Source organism: Centroberyx affinis, unplaced genomic scaffold (genome assembly GCF_046629955.1).
Source record: "Centroberyx affinis isolate AG114_WGS23_722 - 3 ecotype Tasmania unplaced genomic scaffold, CSIRO-AGI_Caff_v1 ptg002151l_1, whole genome shotgun sequence".
NCBI lineage: Eukaryota > Metazoa > Chordata > Actinopteri > Beryciformes > Berycidae > Centroberyx > Centroberyx affinis.
The window spans coordinates 522,138-537,298 of NW_027280468.1; the positions used below are offsets into that span (position 1 = coordinate 522,138).

At 41.0% G+C, this 15,161-nt stretch overlaps 1 protein-coding gene across 3 annotated transcripts; it reads right to left on the minus strand.

Annotated features, from left to right (window-relative positions):
- Window positions 1–415: 415 nt before the first annotated feature.
- On the minus strand, window positions 416–14,131 carry LOC139654795 (ubiquitin-conjugating enzyme E2 Q2-like). Of its 3 annotated transcripts, none has more exons than XM_071531966.1 (14): window positions 13,806–14,131; window positions 13,254–13,437; window positions 12,745–12,849; window positions 10,741–10,845; window positions 10,315–10,368; window positions 9,645–9,785; window positions 8,828–8,912; window positions 8,188–8,248; window positions 7,979–8,069; window positions 7,822–7,880; window positions 7,561–7,609; window positions 7,298–7,393; window positions 6,095–6,161; window positions 416–3,810 (listed from the first exon to the last, which is right to left on the minus strand). In XM_071531966.1, the coding sequence occupies exons 1-14, from the start codon at window positions 13,811–13,813 to the stop codon at window positions 3,779–3,781; spliced, it is 1,137 nt and encodes a 378-aa protein (XP_071388067.1). In that variant the 5' UTR covers window positions 13,814–14,131; the 3' UTR covers window positions 416–3,778. The 3 variants fall into 3 exon arrangements, with proteins under 3 accessions (XP_071388067.1, XP_071388066.1, XP_071388065.1); XM_071531965.1 differs by having other exon boundaries at window positions 10,723–10,845; XM_071531964.1 differs by having other exon boundaries at window positions 9,630–9,785; window positions 10,723–10,845.
- Window positions 14,132–15,161: the final 1,030 nt, after the last annotated feature.

Below are 15,161 nucleotides of genomic sequence, written 5' to 3' on the forward strand. Positions count from 1 at the left end.
AATAGCAGATAGTATAAATTTGAGTAAACTCAGGTCCCAGGATATACATAGTTATCAGTCTCAGTGGTGAACAAGGTCTAAACTGTATGTGGGCCTGCAGGGGCTGATACAAAATGACAGATTGAAACTTTTTTGCAAAGGACACCATCTGCTGGAAAGTATGATAACTGTCTAGTAGCTGGTTTACACTCCACTGTTTTACCCATTAGTAAATTTTGACGCCGATGTCAGTAACAGCAACAATTTAGATTTCAAGTGTTACTGAGCAGGCTGGGAGACAACCACCAGCTGGCTGCAAAGTTAGACCTCTCAGTAACCAATCACTGTTTTAGATGTCCTATCATTAAACTATTCTAATTACAAAACAAAAGGAAAAAAATAAACACACAATAAAGATATTTCATAAAATTCTTTATTCATAAACTTGATGCAAGTTTACAAATTACTGTACATGGTCGAAATCACCCTTGCAATGGAAAAAATGAAACAAAACCAAAGCATGCTAACAGTGCATAACTTTATAACCCGGCCACCGCAGAACGAAGCAAGGTAAGGAACCCAGAATCAGGCTAGTTCAGATCTCAGACCAGTATGTTGCTTGCCAAAGCAGAGGAGGTTTTGTTAGTCAGACAACCTACACTGGTGTAAGAGAAGCTGTTATTCACTGCACAACAGACAAGAGTACACCATGTGGCATTATCCTTAGTGCCAGATTAAAGATGTAGGTTTACAATAGTTCTGATGGCACAAGAATCTGAACTGCTACTATGTTGGGAATCCTGGCATCTTTAAAGGTGATCCAGACAGGTAGAATGTATTGTAGTCCATGTTTCTCAAATTGTGTCTGACTTGGTTCACTAAACAATTGGCCCAGGGAGAGATGGCCCTGTGCCCTGATGTAGGCAAACCACAATATAAGTAAATGAGTAAGGAAAAAAATGGATACATCTAGTCTTATCAACCCACCCAACCACCCAACGTCTTCAGTAGCTTGGGAAAAAACACTCATTGATATATTGACATGCAAACGACAGCAATATCAAAGAGACAGGGTAGACAAGTGTTCTGAACCCACTCATAAAGAGCAAGCTAAATTGAGGGTGGGAGCCAAACCTTGCCTCACGTATTTGATCACTCCAAAACTTGCTTAACAATACAGGTCTATCACGTGTGGATTTATCAACCTGAAAGATATTCAGAAAAGCAAAATAAAGTCTATGTGTGCAATCCAACAGCAAAACACACCGCAATGCCTATTGGTAAAAAAGGGGAGCTATTTTAAAACTGCCCTCCCACCCCTCCGAAAAAAAAAAAAAAGATTGACACATTTAATCTTGCATCTTATGACGATATTCTGAAGCAATCCCTTGCAAAGTCAAGTGTGCAGTATGTATTCCTGAGTTTGCTTCTCCAGAGAACGCAGGGGTGGGCTCGACAGAATGTGACCAGAATGAAGTGAACAGTACGACACCAATGGCACCACAACACCTAACAACCATGCCAATGATCCATAATTAGTTATGTAGAGATTTTGTTTGTGGTGAGAGGGTGAATAGCCATGTGTCAACAACAAGATGCAAGTCTCGTCAAATGTCAGACAGGTACTGAACAGGACAACCCTGGGGTTCAAGTGGAATGGCTGGTACAACAAATCCATGACGTGGACTCAGTTGTACGTTGTATACCCATCGCTACCTGTTTTGAGGATATCCGTGTTGTGACTGAGGTTAGTATTGGAGAAAATTCAAAATCAACTCAAAAAATGAGGAACAATTGATTTAGCTTAACTAAGCTTTCTATGCTGGTTTTCAGGACAACATACTTAAAACAATGTGAATACCCACACAACAAACACCCACAACAAATGTGTAATAGCATTAATTGGAATGCTCCACACAGTTTTCTGCATATAATTCACATTACATCTAAAACTCAGCATGCTGAGGGGTATAGCAGCGCTGAGAGTGGTTATGAATAGTAACCAGAGAGAGGTGGCAATGGGAAGAGCTGGGTCCTTCCTGTGGCAAATCTGAACAAATATTTAGCAAACCTGAACAAATATTCTGGAAATGGAATTGACTTGATTTTCCCGGGTGTGAAGCCAGAGGGTATATGGTCAAGGCTATTGCTGTGAATTTGACACTCTGGCTGCACTTTTAACAGCCACGAGGTCAAGGAAATGTGAGAAGGTAAAGGTCACTTTTTTCGGACTATTAAGATTGCAGGATTGGCAAAGTGGTCAGGATGTGAACCAGCTACAAGAACTAAGCAGGTGACTACACTGTTAAGCTGTTGGGACTCATTTTCATCAGTACATCAAAACACAAAGACTGTCTCTTCACTGCATAGCCTTACTGAGGTTCATCAAGTTTGAGTGATTAGATATGAATAGCCAAAATCTCTGGAATGCCAGAAACAGCTGTGTCTATGCCATTATTGTTACAGCCATCATAGTTAAGAGGTGCCATCAAATAAGAGGAATGGTATCGTCATTGCTGCCGATAACATATCTAAGGATTACAACTCAATATCAAAAAAAGAACGAAACAGCAGTAGTCATTAAGCTTACATAAGAACATGGTTTAAGGTGTTCCTTTTTTTACTTCTGCAAGAGTATCCATGAAGCAATGTGTTTTTTTTCTTATTCTAAATGGGTCTTGAGAAGTTGCAGTGCCCCTGCTGTTAATAGTCAAGGGTATATAGTAATACAGTCTCTGCCCAGCCAAAGACCCAGACAAGGTTACATTATAAACAATTAAATCCTTTTGCAGAAATACAAATTTACATGTTTACATGTGGAGTTAAAATCAACTACATTACAGTGTGATCAAATCCCAACATGCCCCTGCTTTGCCTGGTCATGTTTCAGTATGTTGCCAGCTGAGCCATACACTCTGTAGCCTGTAGGGAGTGGTCTAGTTGGTGGGTGTGGTGATGACAGCTCAGCAGGATGCTGTTCTTCATTACGGCCGTCCCACCCAGGCCACAAAAGTCTCTTTAGCTTCCTCCCCACCTCAGGGATTCAAGCTTTAAAAGATAAGAGGTTTGTAAGCAAGCTAGCCTCAGAAGCATGTTATTCCAGAGGAGGGATCTTGGCATTATACAGATATTACATGAGCACGAATATTACAGAGGCCATCCACGGGGAGCGAGGCAGTGGTTCTTCCCAGCACCAGCATTTAAATGTCCGTTCCAGCCACCACTGCGTCACAAGAGGGAATGTCACATGCCATTCTCAGTTCCAGTCTGTGGCCAGAGAGGCAGTGTCCGGCGACTGAGGCATCAGACTGCCGCTGCTGGAAGCTTAAGCCATGCCTCACCTTTGACCCAAGTCACAGGCAGTAACCTTGGTATGCTCAACGCCAAAAATCAAAGGGTGAGTTTGCACGATACTTAGTCCACTGCTTTCTTGGAGGAGTAAGGGATGATGTCGCAATGGAAAAATTAGATTGTATCAGACAACAGATGTGAAGAAAGATAAATATCTAGAGAGAGGATCCCCTTCCGAGCAGCAGATGAGCTGTGTTGTGAGTGGCAGGTGTGTGTGTGTGTGTGTGTGTGTGTGTGTGTGTGTGTGTGCGTGTGTGTGAGAACTAGTTTCTGGGGGGTTACAGAATGAGGGGAAATTTGATTTGGGGTTCAAACTCTCATGAAAAGAACAAAATGGTTTGAACAATTAAAAAAAAACAAGGAAAAAAAAAAAAAAAAAGATTGGTCGCAAAAAGAAAAAAAATATCTAAGACATGTGGTCCCAGTGCAGAAATGGCAATAGCCTGTCCTAGCCGTCTTCCTTAGGGGGTGTGTACCAGCCTGGGGAAAAAAGACAACAATATAGTATGACTATACGGTAAACACAGAGCACCAAACAAACAATCCACAGTCACCTGTCAACAGGCCTCCAACACAAGCCTATAACAGCCTTAAAGGTAATATGAATGATTACATTTAAATGCACACCAATGCTCCCTACTGGCCTGCATGTAATGTACAGCGTATCCTTGATATTCTAATTGATGCCTGAAGGAGAAAAATGTCTTCTTGCTCCACAGGGAGGTCGGAGCGCAGGGTGGAGCTGGTGGGAATCCAGCGTCTTGCTCAAGGACACTTCAGCAGGACAGATGTTTGCTGTCAGGGGGTTTGAAGTGAAGTTGAGGGATATTTCCCTACTCACTACGCCACCCTGTGCCAATCTTATCTAATGTATCATAGACTCAGAATCATTTCGGTCCATCCATAAAGCATGTACACCAGTGTTAGAGTTATCACAACAGAAATTGTTAGCTACATTTTAAGACTTCTGTAATTAACCATTTTGTGAAATAAAAAGGTAACTGTTTAGGATGGAGTGCATGTGATTTTTTTTGGTGTGCAATGTCTTCAGTAATGTCTTCAGTCGTCAGCCTGCTTCGAATAGGCCGAGAACCAAAACTAGGTTAAGTGCTTTGTGGATAGATTGAAAGGACTTGTTCATAATAAAAATCAGACGAACTGTTTTTAGCTCTGGACTTTTATTTTGCTGAAATGAAATCCACCTCAGTGTAGCCTAGCGGGGTGGGTGTAATTTGCATATTTCCGCCTGCACTTTATTTTGTTTATCTGGTGGGGTGTGCACTCAGGGGTCAAGGACAACACACATGAGCATAGATGGTCATGTTCCAGGAGCACAGACATAACCTGGGCTGTGTTTCACCATTTTTTCATAGTCAAATCAATCATATATGAAGTTACATACCATTGCATTAGATTAAGAAATTTTAAGTTTTGTTTTTCTGCTGTTTGTTTGTGAAGAGCTTCATCTAATTCTTAATCATTTTACATTAACTGGATGGTCATAATGCATTCACTACACATACATAAAAGTGCTATGCCCGTGTAATAATGCAGTCTTAATCAGTGCACCTGAACATGACATTTTGATTTATATAGTCAGCATGACTCCACTAGCCACTTATTTCTGGTCAAATCCTTTACTTTGGCCATATTCACTAATGTTTGTGCCTTTATTCCTTTTAAGTGTTCATCATGAAATGATATGCTTACACCAAACCATGGGCACCATGATAGGCTAATGCAATTCACTATAACGAAGTTAAATGACCAAATCATATAGTAAAGTTGTGTTTAGTAAACTTAAATTAACAATGATTTAAACCAATGAAAAACTAATTTATTTGTTGTTTGTTCTTAATGGTATAATTAAGGACAGTCCCAATCTCACATGCATTGTTGGAATTTCCCCTTCCACTTACTACTACTTTGCTGACTTAGTTTATAGTTTTACACCTTGTTTAAGAGTCAATTTTTGATGACCATCCAGTTACTGTAGAGCAATCTGTAATAATGTATTTATGGCACTATAATTTTGCATCTGGCTCATTGCCCATATTGGCTCACACTAGCAGAAATGAACTGTTCACTTTAAAATCAGTCTTCAATGCTCATCTGCATTGCTTCCAGACACCTCGCTCTATTCCTAATGGCATTTTTAAAAAAAACACTCGAAAAGAGCCAGTGCCTTTGTTAGAGGCATAAGGTGTAAATGTAGCAGAAGACTTAAATTTCTGGAGGCTTTTGCATCCATCTGCTGTAAGGAAAACTTTCAACCAGCTGGTGTCCTTTCCTTTTTAGGTTCCCTTTGGTTTCTCTAAGCCAGCAAGAATAAACAACAGTGTGCTGCTGTTGGGTAAAGTCAGTTGTGGAGATCTTAAGTGTAAACAATGGTGAATGTGAGATATGAAAGTGTTTGGCAGTGACAGGCTGTAACAGAGTCATGGTGAAAACAGCCAAAATGGCACGATCATTGTGTATTTATGAATGTAGAACTAATGTGCAGCAAGCATGATGCCCTTATAGTGTGTATGTGTAATGATGGTGTTATCTATGTCCAGCCAGTGAAAATCATTTCCATTACCATACCAATTATTCTAAGAGCAAGGGCAATAAGACGGCATGCATATAAATGCTGTCCATGTTTAGTACAGTAACAATAGTGCTAGCACTCATTTTCCAAAGCTTTGATGCATGGGAGGGATTTGGTTTCAGTAAACAGGGTCAGCGATGCTCCCTGTATGAAATTTGAGACAATAACACTCACCGTTCTTTTCATGGATCTGAACCAGGGATTTGTAGGACTGCTGTGCTCTGGCGAGATTGTACTGGTTCTGGATGAAAGAGAAAAGACAGTCAACCTTAGAAGGTGTGCTAGGTTAACAATGACAGTGCAAAACAGGAAACAGCAGTGACAGCAGTGTTCCTGGAGGAAGAAAAAAAGTATATTTCACTGGGGGATAATGGTCATCCTCTGGTTCCCATGGACGCTGTGTTCCAATGGTGATAGAGCTAATACAGTTATCTTCCATGCAATGACAATCTGAGAGTGGCTGCAACTCGTCACTCAATATTTACATAATGTCCTTCAAAAACGTGCATTTTCAAAACAAGTGTTTTCACCTCTGTTGCCATTGTGAGTAAAAACTTCTAGTGGTCCAATTTTCAGACACAGGGAGGCCAACTGACTAAAATCATACAGCTAGCAGCTTTCTGATAGAAACAACTTCACAGTCATTGTTATGTTAATATTATGCAATAAGAGCCTAATAAGCAGTGTTCATTTCGGCCTTGGTTCCCTAAGCGAACAACGTCAGGGGCTTTTGAGAGAGGCACTCGGTAGTCAGTTGGAATAAAATAGCTCTCACAGTGAGGTCAAGAAGTACTGAAATTTAGAGAGAAAAAATTATATTTTTCAAATAAATCTTATCCCAGTCGACTTGACAGTTAACATTAGATGGAAAAGGGAAAAAATAAACACAAACAGGACAACACGACAAATATTTACAACCAACTAACATAGATGTAAGTCAAAACATATGGGACCCCAAGACCGACCTGGGAGAACAAGCTCTTTTAAGTGGCTTATAAATGTCCTCAATTGCTTGGTACATTTTAAAATCTGAGGGGAGCCTGTAGTCTGATTAGCTGCCACTAAGAGAACATAACCTTTGACAGCATGAAATGAACTGAAACTGCAGCACGAAGAGATAAGCATCTACCGGGCCTTCCCAGGGGTGGCACACTGCACCCCAACTCGCCCCAGCTGGATTCAAAAACTAGATATCCAGTATTTACTCCACGACCAGCTGGTGGTCACACAGCACAACAGGCCAGCTTTGAGAGCCCGGCACCCAGGCCTCTCTGTCAAAGCACCATCATCATGGTCCACATCATTCATTGTGTGAGGTCCACATTATCACAGGACACTGCTTTACATGGAATGAACCCCCAATGATCGCCCGCTTACCTTATTGGCTCCAAACTGCACTCTGGCTTTTCCTTTGACTAAAGTGGCATTGATCTGCATGATAACAGACTCTATGGAATAGGCACTGCTCCAACCCTGCAATGACGAAGCCCAATGCAAATAAGAGTTATAGTTAATAAGAATTAATAAGAGAGAAAATGTAAAAGATGCAAATACACTACAAAGTATTACAATTAGCAATATTGGTATTATGTACAGCAGACTTACATTTAAGTTTAAGAATAAAAGTACATATGACATACCTGTTTTGTGAGAAGCTCCATGCACAGGGCACCTCCTCCAAGAACATAACTAGAACAAGGGCAAACAAAAAATGAACTTGACATGGATCAGACAGAAAGGGTTTGATGTCCTCTTCCAAAGATCAGATGGTTGTTTTTTTATCTCACTATTTCTTACTCTATGGTAACTACTGTTTGTTCACAAACTCGGCCTAGACGAGAAAATGGTGAATGGAAATGGAAGATACTGTGAAATTTACGCATATAAGCTAATGAACTCACCCTCCAGAAAGCACAGGCGAAACTACCCGCACAAATGGTGGATCAAAGGGGAAATTATCCTGTGGAGAGGACCAGCAAAAATGGTAAATTTACTGGCTTCAAAGACTCTCATAATGGTCTTCCTTACCCATTAATGTGCAATGTAGGTTTTACTCACTTTATATGAGAAGTTTAGCAGAATGTAATCCATTCCTTCCTTTTCCTTTAGGACCTGTAAATCACTGTGCAGCGGGCTGTCTGGGTCCACCCTGTTGGTCATAAAATTGTGTAATCAGTCTATTCTTATGGACTGCATACAGAAAAAGGGAAACATACTCATTTACAACAAAACAATGGTCATGTATCACAGATGCCAAAGTTACTTACGTTCTTAGCTTGACGTGCCATTCATATAGGCTGTCATTGACAAGCTCCACTGAATAGATGCCTATAAAAGAAACAGACGAAATAAGTCAAGGTACGGTTCAGGAACAATGAAACTGAAAGAACAATTTCCCCTATTATTCCATACATTAATGCATGACTAGTGCATGACATGTATTTTGACTGGTAATTCCCCACTCATAGTATTTTCAGCCAATTCTGCACAGATTATTTAATTTTTTTTTTCTGTGATTTCTGTGAAGTAAAATGGGGTCCCAGGCCTAATGCACGACCATTTGGTGTTCATTTGTGTGATAGGAACGGTCATGAAATCTAACACACAATATTTTTTTTCTTCTTGTCAAACATTTACCAATATGCCTGTAGCATTACAAAAGCATACATGGATCATTAGCAAATAATTCTGAAGGGTGTGATTGGAGTACTGCCTGGTGCACCATATGGGTCAGGTTTACCATATCAGGTCAGTAAGAGTCAGATAAGCTGTTAATACCAGAAAAGTAACTAAATTCACTTTCAAGTACTTTCACTCATGGTGTGCCCACATTACCTATCTGATACACCAAGGTGATTATAACAAAAATTATTAAAGTTATTTGCAAATGAGCAAAAGGGTGCATACCTGTCTTGTAACTCTGGGACCTGTAGATCTCTCTAAGCTCCTTCATCAGACGGTCAGAGGCTTGCACTGAGCCAGACACTGCTCCCTGCAAAATAAAAACAACAACAATTGCAACAATAAAGACATAGAACACAGCGCTGCGCAATTCACTGTGAGGGTAAACCTGTCACCTGTACTTTGCATAGGCCAACATCAAAGAGAATGCTTTATCCCACTAGACGTCAATATTTATATCTCTACACTGCTTGAGAGAATGCTTCACTGATTCTCAAAACACCCTTTTAAAAAAGTGCATGAGAAGCGTGCATCATTGGTTTTATAGTTAGGATATAATTGAATTTTTGACGCATTTCAGATACCAACACAACCCCACAGCTGAGCCACTGAACAGGATGATGAGCAGGCTGGGAACCGTCCCTGGAACAAACAAATCTTTTCATAAGTCTACACTGCCTTGAAGGGCAGACGCTCAGAGAAACCTGAAGGGGAAGTGCTGTATATAGGAGCACATTGAGAAGCAGGACACATTCCCTACTGTCAGACAAATTTATCTGAGAAGTCTCTTATCACTGCTTTGTTTTCAGCTATCTTTTCCCAAAACCTGTCCCAACCTGTCATTCACAAAAGACACCACTACCTTAAGCAGACATCCTATGAAAGTAAAAATGGGAAAGTGGTTAACTGAGCATGCACATTTCCTACATAATTGTTTCAAGTAAGCATGCAAGACTTTAACCAAAACATTAAGTATCAAGTGCATGCCCCCCCCCAACATCCCAAAATGTATGAAAGGTCACCTTACCGAATGAGCACTTACGTTCAAGTGGTCCTGCCTCTGGTTCTTACGGATCTTCTCAAGGATGGCCAGATTCTCTTTCTCAATGCCATCATCCTCAGACTTCTTCCCATCCACAGGCTCCTCTTCTTTCATTTCATAGTGGTCCAGGTCCTCTATGTCCTGTTGGTTCACATTTTACATTTTAGGCTATTGTCCAACTGTACAATAAGCTTTAATTCCTAGTTCACCAACAATATATGCCAGTAATAGTAAACAACAGAAGGGTCAAAGCCAAAGTTCCCAGACAATAGATACCACAAATGTTCCTGGTTCACTAGAATGGTTATGTATGATAGAGAAGTGCTAAGATAAAATGACGCCCAGGGAGAAAAGATAGAGAAGTTAAGATCATAATCAGGTGCAAGTATAGGAGGAAGATAAGGGAGAGGCTGGCTGATTTAGAGGGAAGAGGAAAGAAGGGGCTGTCGTCATCACACGCTAATGAATCAAGCAATCGTTGGAAGAATGTCACCCTTATCAAACCTGATACGCTCCCAAACCACATACCACAACAGCATGCAATTCCAACAGTATCAAAAGATGTGCGACTAAGATAGCAGGAAAATATGAAAGTGTGTGTCATCACTAAGCACCTTGCGCAATACACTGAAAACGACAGATCAAAAGTATTAGAACGGAGAATACATACCTCTCCCATCTCCTCCTCCTCTTCCTCCTCAGATGTGACCTCGTCTGTGCCATGCTACAAACACAACAGACAAGAAATTGAGTCAAGCTAAATAAAGTAGCTTACAAAAGACACACTGAGCTGACTGGTCATTTTGTCAGAGAGAAGACCACCTTTTACTGACCCTGACCATAGTAAAAGCCTATTGATCTGCTTGGAGAACAGCTTGGTGCAAATCATTAAGGTCCTGTGTGATGTAGGCTGCCATCTCAGAACTGAGCATTACCGTCTGCAAGTGCACAAATCCTATTTCAAATATTCTTCCCATATCACTAAAAAGTATGTCGCCCAAAATCAAATACTGGCCAGCGTCATGGCTGTGCCACGCCACAGGCAAGTACTTGACGAGAGTGAATTAGGCAGCCTTGCCTTTCGGTCTTGTCCTACGGGGCCTGCAGGCAGCGGCTGGTCCAGCATCTCCACATCGGGGTGTTGGGGAAGGTTGTACAGCCGGCAAAGGTCACAAATGAGCTTCTTCAGCTGCTGCAAAAGCTAGGAGAGACAAAACACCAACAGAACGGGTTACAGAGTTAGATAAATCGTTTAAGATGACAAGAGCAGCCGAACAACAAGGACATGTGATAGACATGTGACAGATAGACTGTCGCAGGCAAACAATGAAAGATTAGCTTTTGTTGAGTGTAGTCTGGGTGTCGTTTTCTGTTGCACGAGTAACACACGTTAAAATCGATCTGCACTCTGAATATGAAACTGGTGATCTACCTAGTGGTGACAAACCCACTGTGACATTCATGATTTGGTGAAGCAAAAGACAAGAACTGTTTGCATCAGTCACCAAGCAGTGTGTTGCAGTGCATTCCATCTGCCAGTGTTGAATAAATGTCACATCCACCATCTTTCAGTGCAGCATCATATTAGGCTAATTACTCACATATGACTTCAAAGTGAGAAATTTAGCATAAAACAGAAAGATAATATAAATCAGTACAAAAAAGTGACTATCTGCATTGTTTGCACTCAAATGAAAACAATTGTATAGCCATTAGGTTGCTATCAGCTAGCAGTGTGATAGTAACCTCAAATATAGGCTTTTCCTGAAACATCTGCGAAACAGAGAAAAGAGAGATTGATCATATCTAGTCAGAGGACTGCAAAGTTTGCCTCTCTTCTAGCAAACATCAACTTTTTCAACTTCTTTATCACAGCCATGATCTACTGAAAGTAGACCATGGTGCAAAAGTGCAGAAAAGATTCCTCCCACACACAAAAAAAAACTGACAACACTTCTATAAAAAGCATATCTTGTGGCCTACAAACAGAGCATGCAGTATGAATAAGTAGGCTAACTAAGCTCAGAACGTCACCACATAGGTTTACACAAGGAGCTGCTTGTCACAGACATTCTGACCTCAAAAGTCGTCTCAATGTTCACATGACAAGGCCATTTGGTCTGCTGAAAACCCACCCTCGGAGTGTAGTGCCTGCCAATTGGACACGTCCCTCTGGTTCCCTGACAGCAAGTACAGTTGAGTCACAGACACTCAACATTCATGCCAAACATGCAAGCTGTCTGCTGATGTTTGAATGACTGTAGGGAAACTGAAACAAACCCCTAGCTGTGTAAACACAGGGAATATGACACCAAAATGGCAAAAGGCCTATCCTGCATCAGTGAGCAGTCTCTTGAACTGTTCCAACATTGCCAAAACCTTGATAGAATGATGGGGGGAAAAATTAATAAATAATGACTGCAGCTTTGTGGAAATGTGGGAAATAGTCAGCAATACTGAAAATCCCCAATATACTTATTTCATTTTTTTTTTTTTAAATCAAGTTCTTTCTGCCAGCATATTACATCAAAGTCTGGTACGGAAAAGGACAGCCAAAAGATGATTTACCACCACAATTAGCTGCCTCCTTTTGATGAAGCCCAGCACAGCAGGTGGGCGTTATGTCACCATAATGCACAGAAAATGTTCCTGCTGAGAAGCAGCCTGGTCAATAATTCTTTAACCCGGCAACTCAAATAAGTCAGACAAACCCTGCTCTTTCCATTTAACTATAATACCTCAAAGATGCAGTGAAGGGAATTTTACTGAGGCTGAATCAAATTTGTTTTAACGTGTTGGGACAAAAAAATTGAGGCAAAAACAGCTAGTCATAAAACAGGCCTGCTCAATAAACCTTTGTGTTATCGTGTAGCTAACCGCTGCGTCACAAGATAATCCCTATCTTGTAGTAAACACATTCAGACTGTGGGTTCTGATGACATGGCACATGTCATCAGAACATTTTGGACCTTTGACGGTTTTGAGGTCATTCTTCACATTCAAATATAACATTATCAGCGGGCCTCCAACATGAGTAACCCCTACCATTTTAAGTTTTCTTCAATGACTAATACTGAAACATGTGGGCCTGGATACCTACCAGGGTACTGCCTTTTCTCACATCTTCCAAACGCTCCAAAACTTGTGTCAAGCTTGGGTCGTCAGAGTCCACAAACCATATTGGCGGCGTAGAAGGATACGATTCCTAAAGAAAATGGATTATATCACATCAAAACATGTTACGCTCACAAAAACAAATGCCGCCTTTGTGCTTGTGCATCGCAGGGTTCAACATGGTGATAGTAAATAACGTCAGTCAGTTTTAGGCTTGCGACATTAGAGCTTCACGGTACAATGTTGGCTACCAGCTAGTATTGCTTGTCAACAGTTTATAATGTCGGATTGTCAGATTAACAAACCCGCCACTAAAACTGCGTAGCTTCCAATGAAACAGACTAATGCAACTACGCAAAACCTGTCCCGCATCGCATCAGATTGTACAGTTGTGCTGCTAGCTTGTTGCACAGCTAGCAAGTTAGCCAGCTAACTTTAGCTAACGTTAAACAAGGGAGTGTATAAACCCCCGCAGTTAGATTCCTGTCCCCTTACCGTTATATTACAGTGGATAATCAACAGCTTTTCCCCAGTTACGTTGAACTGGCAGCTTAGCTCGTCAGGCTTCCAGTCAATGATTCTGAAGCGTTCGTGGTTTGGATCAAAAATGGACTCCAAAAACTTCAGTTCGGCCTTCAGCCCCGACACCGACATCTTCCACGCATCTCCGGCCGGGCCGCTGGGGAGGGGGAGAAGTCGGGACTTAGCTTTTAGCTAGCCAAAGCCACAACGCAATTTCAGTCCAAAATAGATGAAAAAAGTGGCAAAGACAGGAAGAATGGCCTTGTTTGATGTAGCTGGATACCTAGTTGGTGCTAACAACAACGTCCAGTCAATTTTCAGCGCAACCGGACAGCTTTGCTGGCGAAGTAGCTAGCTAACGTAGCTAGCTTGTAATTAGCATTTGAAATAGCGCAGCGCTTGGCTAGATGCTAGCGCGCTAGCGAGCTAGTCCGTTGTTGTTGTCTTTCCGTCTATTGTTGTTGTCTGCCTATGATACCAACAACATTTTACGAATCTTACGATGTCCCCTAACCGTATCCTTACATTTCCATCGGGCAATTCCTTATTATTTACTTCACCAGGAAGCAAACATACAATTCCCACGATCAGAACTTGTATCCTGATGTAAGGCCAGTATCTTTCATCCCGGTGTTAGACTGTAGCTGGCTTCTTGTGGGGTTTAAAGATGGCGTCCTGCAATCTCCCCGTTCCCGCAGAATCCCAGCATTCAGCGCGCCCTCAATTTATTTAGGGGAAAGAAAAGACAGAAGTTTATGGCACTGGATCATTTCGTCAAACATTCAATCTCTGAAAGGTACAATAGCCTCGACTTGATTCTAAGTTGTCTGCGGGGGAAAAACAACTGGTTTCCTGTTCCAAACAACACAGAAGACTGTTTACAGAACTTCAGCATAGAACTTGAATGGATAGAAGGAGTCCTGTCTGGTGTATCATTGTAATCGCCTTTGGTACCACCAAGATGGCTGCCAGAATTTAAATGACGTTGCCATGGAAATTATGTTTGATGTGGGGATAGTCAGAAAGTTAGAACACTTAACTGACCCATTTGATACCTATAATGGTAATGAATCCGCTTCTAAAAGCTAATTTCAACAACAACATTATCAAACGTCATAAGGTTGCCATCTTTTTAAATTATTTCTGTAAATAGGTTACCCCCATCAGTAATTGTTGATAATGTGAACGGATCACGATGCCCATCTGTACATCTCCACACATATTATTCTCAATATGTTCAATATGTTGGAATTACTGCAAATTATTGCTGCATTGTTTTCATTGTTTTACAGCGTATTAGTCCTGTTCTTATCTGTATCCTTCTCTCTGCTGCTCCATCTTCCCAGTTTTCCCACAGGATCATTAAATTCCTTCTAATCGTAAATAAGCCTGTTTGGTTGCTTTTAATTGGAAGGCCCGTTCTATTCATTCCAGTTCTTTGAGTACCTGAACAGTCTGCTAAAAAGCCGATCTCCATCTCTCATTGTATTCAATTATAATCCTAACACTTTCACAGGTAGCCTACTTAGACAGAGGAAGAGAAGGAACGTCATTCCACTGTGAAATCTTTGGTACTTGGTGCACACTGATTGAAGCTCACTGATCAAAGTTGGAATATTTAACATAACTGCCACTGGGGTGTTGTGCCATCTGAGATTTTTGTCATGGTAATGAATCAGCTTTCTGAGTCTTAAAGCTCATTTCAACAACTACAACAACAATAGCATGATAAAATATTATGAGGTAGCCATCTTAAAGTAGGCCTATCATTTGGTTGATTTTAATTGGAATGTCCTATTAGTTTAAGTTTGTCTGTTGTTGTTGTTTGATATCTGTCTAGAGATAAAAGTCCAGTCTTCACATTAAGTTGTATTGTATTCC

What these genes read in the sequence shown, in the direction of transcription:
- LOC139654795 (XM_071531964.1), bottom strand. An exon ending in TGAGAAAAGGCAGTACCCTG is followed by an intron (nt 10,846 to 12,744) that starts GTAGGTATCCAG and finishes TGTCTCTCCTAG; the next exon opens with CTTTTGCAGCAGCTGAAGAA. An exon ending in AGGAGGAGGAGATGGGAGAG is followed by an intron (nt 9,786 to 10,314) that starts GTATGTATTCTC and finishes GTGAACCAACAG; the next exon opens with GACATAGAGGACCTGGACCA.